General features: G+C 39.2%; 1 protein-coding gene across 1 annotated transcript in view; it reads right to left on the bottom strand.

Moving 5' to 3' along the window:
• The window catches only part of LOC107561602 (transmembrane protein 8A-like), a 71,403-nt gene extending 68,427 nt beyond the window's left edge, over nucleotides 1-2,976 (bottom strand). Inside the window, exon 1 of the mRNA XM_016246078.1 lies at nucleotides 2,820-2,976. Within this exon, the coding sequence (XP_016101564.1) occupies nucleotides 2,820-2,904 (85 nt within the window). The 5' untranslated portion in view covers nucleotides 2,905-2,976. The remainder of the gene's footprint in view (nucleotides 1-2,819) is intronic.
• Between the last annotated feature and the right edge of the window lie 4,416 nt (nucleotides 2,977-7,392).

Raw genomic sequence — 7,392 nt, forward strand, 5'->3', positions numbered from 1 at the left:
ACGGAAATGTTACGCCCCTCACCATCCTGTGATGGAGCGATGAGACAAAAACATTAAAAAAAACATTATAAACGAGGCATTTGTTGCATCCAGTGGGGACGTAATTATGGATTATAATGACCTATATTGTCTTTTTATGCATTGCATTGCGTATCGCGCCACGTAAACATAAAACCATGTCTGTATTTGTGATCGGAGAAACGACAAACAACAAGCGCTACCCTCTACACTGCTCAAAACTCGTGTTTGAATCATCAGTGGCAAATTCTTTAAATATGAAAACATACTTACAGTTTATGAGTCAGAACAGCCGGCATTGTAGGTTCAGGAAACAGTCCTCCGTTAAATGCGTTGCACACACATGAATATTTGGTTTGAACTGTTCTGGAACAGTGTTGTAAATACAACTTAACCACTGATTTCTAGTTGTGTCCTCTTTTGGAAGGCCAAACAAAGTAGTTTCGCTTTCACAACAAAACACACAGCGTCTTCACGACATGACGGCAACAACAAACAATACTACAGCGAGAATCAAAGTTACTCCTTCTTTCTTTGCGTGAACAATTGGGCGGTGTTATGCAAATCTTCCCACACAGTGACGTAGACACGTGGGGGCGTGTTTAATCAAGGCATTTTAGGAGGGCGTGGAAGAGTCTTAACTTTTATAAAGAATATCTCTTTGGGTTTGAGATTTTAGTCTTTGCAACTTTAGGGATCTTATCTATGCACGAACAGCTTGTAACACTCCAAAGAGAAAGGAAAACTTGAAATCGCATCATATGACCCCTGTAATTGGTCATTCACTCAACATATAAACTATAGCTGCTGGTTCAAATGAGCCAGTGCTGCCTCAACAACGGTTAAAGTGAGTTCGACTCAATAATAATACGCCACCTACTTACGCAGTAAATGTGAGTGTTAAGTAATGTATTACCACTCGGTGCAAAGCTTCCCTTCACGGGTCACATCTCAGCATAATGGGATCTCACAAGCATGCTTCGTTTTAACATAAAAGTCACTCTCATATTCAGAATACTACAAAGATTTGTTACACACAAACGCACATTGTCGATAGATAGATAGATAGATAGATAGATAGATAGATAGATAGATAGATAGATAGATAGATAGATAGATTCAGTTATCTAATTCTTTTGACCCAGAAAAAATGTGTGTATTGACTGTAACAGCTTAAAAAAGGGACTGAGCATTAGATCGAACCCAGTTAAAATATTAAGAGGGTGTGAGAGTGGCAGTCAGATTCCAGACTGAACAACACTGAGTCTCAGCCCAGCTCTTTGTCTACGTTTGTCACATTGAACTGTTTTCTTTGGTGTGCTCTGACTCGTTCTCCCATGAGACTGGATGGCTCATTGGTCTTGCTCCTTTGTGCTAGCCTCAGAGCATCACTCCGTTCCTGCCGCTTGTCAATACTGTGATCAATGCGAGCGCACAGCCAAGTCCTGTGACTGGCGTATCTCCTTGCAACGCATTTGGTGCCCTGTTAATCAAGTGATGTTTATGAATTTCTCATGAATTATGAATCTTGTCTGCAGTAAGTAAAGTAGACAAATAATTTAAAAAGTATTCACAGGAGGAAATCGAAAACATTTCCACTGTGTGTGTGTGTGTGTGTGTGTGTGTGTTAGAAGGTTCATAACACTTTTTCAACCATGCCGCATTAAAAAAAAAAAATCTGAAACTCTGAAAATCTGATCAAAATTACAGGAATTGTAAGTTGATAATAAAAAAAAACAAAAAAATTTATAATAATATAATAATAATATTTAATAACAACAACACATTTGACAGTGATAAAAAATCGAAACAAGTTATTTTCGCCTATATCTCTTTCTTTTTTTTCAAACAAACAACTGCACCTTGTAACGTTTCCAGAACCCACCAGCAAATATAGCCTACAATAATATAGCTACTATTTGGGTTTGTATGCCGTTCGTAATCATACTATCATCCTCGTATAACGGGATGGAGTAAAGAAAAACAGAGCACAAAAGACACGAAGACCACAGTGCCTGTTATTCCTAAGAACAGCAAGAGATGTGAAGTCAGTGTCGGAGCTCAAGTAGAGCGGACACTAAAGCAGCACAGCATCCATCAGATGCGCTTTCAGGCACAGCAGCGCAGGTATTGTCTTGCTCTGGCAGCCAGATTAACTTCCTTATCGATGCGATCTACACAAACGCATAAAACAATCGAGATAAACAAGAAACAATTCGGCGCTCTTCTAGCGCTATCAAGCGTTTGATGACTAGAGGTAAGTCTCCAGAGTTACACGCTGACATTAAAAAGCAATAATTGGATAATTGGCCCGCATATTTCCCGAAGGCAAATGATTCCGATACTATGGGAATCACGCTGAACTAAAACTGATTATTGGCTACAAATAGAATAAAACTGAGTTAACCCGATATAGGCCAACGTACACTTGGCATACAAGGCAATAAAGTGCGGAACGTGATACATAATTACTTTGCTCTCAGTTTAGGTCCGAGATTATGATGAAGTCTTGCTAGACATAAAGAAGCATCCACTTCTCGCGCGAAGCTCCTCAAGAATGTAGCACACTGTAGTCCGTGCTTTATTCTCGGGGATGTGCCTAGGACAACACTAAAACACAAATAAGACACCAGCGCAAAGAAGCAACGCATTCCACCTGCTGTGTGGCCAAAGTGCACTAGCATTGAATGCGATATTGGCTACGGCCGAGCCATTGAGTGAAGTAGTTCAGCACCAGCACAAAGGACAGCTCCACTGCATCAAGATAGAGATCTCACTTCAACCCTCACTGAGCGACTCACCTCCGAGAGAGCAGAGCAAGGTGTAAACAAGCAACAGGATCTCCAGGCGGGCCATCCCCGACCTAAACCCTTCCAGCCACCACATCGTGATAAACTGACTGTTTACGCCCCGACGGCACGGACGCGATTTTTATATCGCTACGCTTGTCCACATTTTCAGCTCTTGCAACGAACCAGCTGTTCGCGCATGACGTAATAGTGAAGAGGCTATTCCGAGAAAGCCCCGCCTCTTCTCTGCTGTGATTGGAGGTTCGCCACACATCCATTCAATTGATTGGCGGATGAGAAGGTCAGTCAAAGGGACTGGCGTCTCGCTCTGTCCTGGTAGGAGACATGAGAGGTTTGTCCGACAAATGAGCAGCATTTCAAGTTTACTTCCTCAAGAACCAAGTTACAGCGATGGTGTTCCATGCCTTTAATTCCCAAGAATTTTTTTTTAAAGATTGGAATTGAATACATCAGCTAGCCTACTTGATGACAAGGAATGCGCTGAACACCTCTCCTTTTATCACTTGAATTTCCCTATATTTTTATTACTTTGAAGGTAAACAGAAAAGAAATACTATTTTGTAGTAATGAAATATGATTACACTTAAGGTAATAATCATTAGATTACGTAGACCCTTTCGCTCTGTCGAAGACGGAGGCCAATACTGACATCTATTGGCCGCTGACTGACATCTCAATAAGGGAACTGAGAATTTTTATCCACGAATATTATGGCCACTGAAGAACTTAACGCACTGGTTTACTTTAATACACAGTGTATTCATTTTGCAGTGTATATATGTTCATATTTTAAGCGTTGGTTTTTGGGAGATTCTGGTTGACCAGCAGCCATGCTCCAAAAACCAGTTTAAAGGCACAATATGTAATTTTCGCCGCTAGAGGGCGCGTATTCAAAATAAACAAAGAGACATAGGCATATACTTTGTCCAAATACCCACACTTGCGGTCTTTGCACTTGACCACTTGACTACTTACATGATGTATTTCCTGTATTTGGCTCAAGTGAGGATGAAGGCCACAAGTGTGTGTCGAACTTTTCATTAGCTGATGGGACACACTTGTAGTGTTGTAAAAATGCAAGTGTTTACATGGCTTTATTTTAATTTTAAATACTTTGCATTATAAAATCAACTTCTAAATGTCTGTTCAGTAGTACAACATACTACTGAACATACTACTGAATACTGTCCCTATAACATGACAATTTTAAACACTGTTTTTCTACCACATTATATGTCATATCTAATTCTTATATTAATATTTTACTTACATTGGAAAGGTTTTCGTGACCTCTCGCGAGATCTCAGCAAAAAGACTCACGATTTATTTCCAGAACATGATGCATGATGGGATACACTAAGCCTCGAATAGCGCTCCGGAGCGGTATTCGAGATAGTGTGGATTTAGTGTGCGTTAAGGGCACTGCGCTTTGCCATTTTTAAGACCTGGGACAGTCTTGCGCACTTACTTCCTGTCGCGCTCTCAAGTGGCCAAGACCACAAGTGTGGGTATTTGGACAAGGGGATAGTTTGATGACACTGTGACTGAGTGTGGAATCATGGGAGTTGTCGTCTTCATCCCCACAGCCGATGCGATCCGATGGGATTCGGACAGAAATCATGTTCATGGATGAGCTAATGATTTATTAACATAGTAGAATGAAGCAGGGTGAGGCTGAAAGCCATCGAAAACAAGGCTGCTGAAAGAGCGTGACACATGGTTAGAAAGCAGGGGAGCTTTTATTATGCCACAGTCGACCGCTTCTGCTCCTTCCGGTGTTGTGCCGAATTCTGCACGTCTGCCAGATTATGCACCCCCTCGTTGAAGTCGCTACCTGATTGCCTAATCCCAACCCCACCCCTAATCCTAACCCCTCCCCCACACCTACTCCTAAACCTACCAATACTAGGGGGTGCATAATCTGGCAGGGTGCAAATTTCGGCACTACACTGGTCGTGCGTATGTGGGGGAAAAAGCAGCGCTGTTTTATCATACTAGATACATTTTCTGTTATAGTTCTGTTATAATGCTACTCTGTGCAGTCGTCACCTGTCTAATAAAACGCACAACATATTAAAGCGTCTTTGGTGTTTCCATGTTTTCTACAAAACAAAACCGGAAATGACATGGTCCATGTCACTAGTTACAATTTCTTATTTCTCTGGATTTAAACATTCTTTGAAACATTTGGGATAATGTAAGTACACAAGTCAGCAAAATATATAACACTGGTCTAGTGGTTTTTGGATATTTTAATTTAAAAAATCTTACATATTGTGCCTTTAACCACCGTAAAATGGTATGACCAGCTGGTATCTAGAATGCTGGCTCTAGAGGTCTACCAAAGTCTTTGGGTCTACGACCCCACCGTTTCCCCCACAACAGTGAATTTATGTTGCATAGTGTTTAAAAGCCATTGTGACCTATTCAAATCACTGCTAAAACTGCGTTTGCAAGGTAAATACGCCACCAAACTGACATTTTGTCAGGCAAACGCTTTGTAAAACTACAAATGTACAATGTTTTTCATGTGTGATAGTGATCCTGAGTAGGAAGACCGAAAGTTGATTAAAGTTCACTTACCTTCAGATAGGCTGTTTTCTTTGGTAAGACTGTATATTACAGCCACAAACTAGTGGCTGCTTGTCAGGTGAACAGAAGTTCAAACCAATAAACATGTCTTTCAATCACAACCTGCACTTGTCGTACTTCTTTCACCGCTGGATGTCGCTCCTACTCCATCACTGATCAGTAGTGCAGGGAATAAATATTTCAAACTTTGTGGACCTTTGCAGACATTTTTTTCTATTCTCGCATTCGCTAAGATTATCTATTTTGGTAGTGTATTATAATTACCACAGGATATTCATCATATGTTGCCAAAATAGGCTAGTAAAAGATTAAACTAACAAGTTGTTGAAAAACGTTGTACCAGGACTGACTCATATTTAAAAAATATTTGAGCAAAATAAAGAATGACACTGTATGGTCGATCTCCTGCTGTTCATTTTAACCCTAAAGATAAACAATAGTTGACTAAATAATCAGATAAATGTAAAGAAAATATGATGAACATATAGACAGTGAGTTGAAAAACAGGTAAATCGCATGAGGAGAATCTGTGTATCATTCGATCATTCGTTTTTTGATTTAATATTGAAAGTAGAAAAATTAGAAAACTGATCCTTTTTCGTTTTGTTTTTTGTTTTTTTTTCCAAAAAACAAGAATTCAGCTTAAATTTTCGTTTTTCGTTCATGGGTGGAAAATTGAATAAACAGTTTGAATATTTGATTGCTTGCTACATGTGGGCGGGAATTAAACGCCCCTTTCTGCTGATTGGTCAACCGAAGATCAAACTGTGCCATCATCAGTTCTTCTGTAGTATCATGCAGCAGAATAATAGTCCTCTGCTGCTGCAGTTGTACGGATTAATAACCCATTTTATCAATTTCATATTTTCGACTACTGAATAGCTCGTCTAATGACAAAGTATTAAGTTCCCTCGATGGGGGAAAAATCCAAGTGAACATCAATCAGTACTCAATATTAATTTAAACTGCTTTAAATATGACTGCTGCTTATTTCAGGAGACCCATTGAATTTCCCTTAAACCAGCATTGTTTTTCATTGCATGTTCTAGACTATTTATTTTGTCACCTAATAATATTTCTTGCTAACTATTCCTTTTAGTGTTTTCCTTGGTGTGTTTTTATAGTTTCAATGATGTATTTGTTGAGAATGCATTTGATAATGAATCATTTTCTGTTTGTCAAACACCATCACTGTTTTTGACAAGTCTTAATAGTTCCCAGATGCCTCTCTGTAGGCCCCAGGATCCATCATGTGGTTACACTTTGGCCAGCTGGCCCCCCTACAGCTGCTTGAAGCTCACGTGTTCACAGTTACTGCTGTCAGACCTGCATGAATTCAGCCTGTGGAATGGAGGTCAGTGGGGAAACTCTGTGTGTGTGTGTGTGTGTGTGTGTGTGTGTGTGTGTGTGTGTGTGTGTGTGTGTGTTGTTTGAGTGGGTTTGTGCAGGAACACCCACATTAGCCGGATGCTTACTCAGCACTTGTGGTCTTTCTAGTCTTGCTCTCTATTGCTCAGACTATATAAACTGATGACTCATAACGGTAAAAACATTTTTTTTATATATATATATAAAATGAATGAATTATTTTTTTCAGCAAGGAAGCAATAAATTGGTCAAAAGTGACAACAAAGACATTTATAATGTTACAAAAAGATTTATATTTCAGATAAATGCTGTTCTTTTGACATTTTTATTTGTCAAAGAATCCTGAAAAAGCTATCAATGTTTCCAAAATAAATTAAGCAGCAAAACTGTTTTCAACATTCAAAATAATTAGAACTGTTTCTTGAGCACCAAATCGGCATATGATTTCTGAATGATCATGTGACACTGAAGACTGGAGTAATGCCTGTTGAAAATTAAGCTACAAGAATAAATAAAATTGTATAATATATTAAATAGAAAAAAAGTCATTGTTTATTTTTAACATAAATGCAGCCTTGGTGAACATAAGAGATTTAAAAAATTT

This window comes from Sinocyclocheilus grahami, unplaced genomic scaffold, assembly GCF_001515645.1.
Source record: "Sinocyclocheilus grahami isolate Dianchi unplaced genomic scaffold, SAMN03320097.WGS_v1.1 scaffold783.1, whole genome shotgun sequence".
Classification (NCBI taxonomy): Eukaryota; Metazoa; Chordata; class Actinopteri; order Cypriniformes; family Cyprinidae; genus Sinocyclocheilus; species Sinocyclocheilus grahami.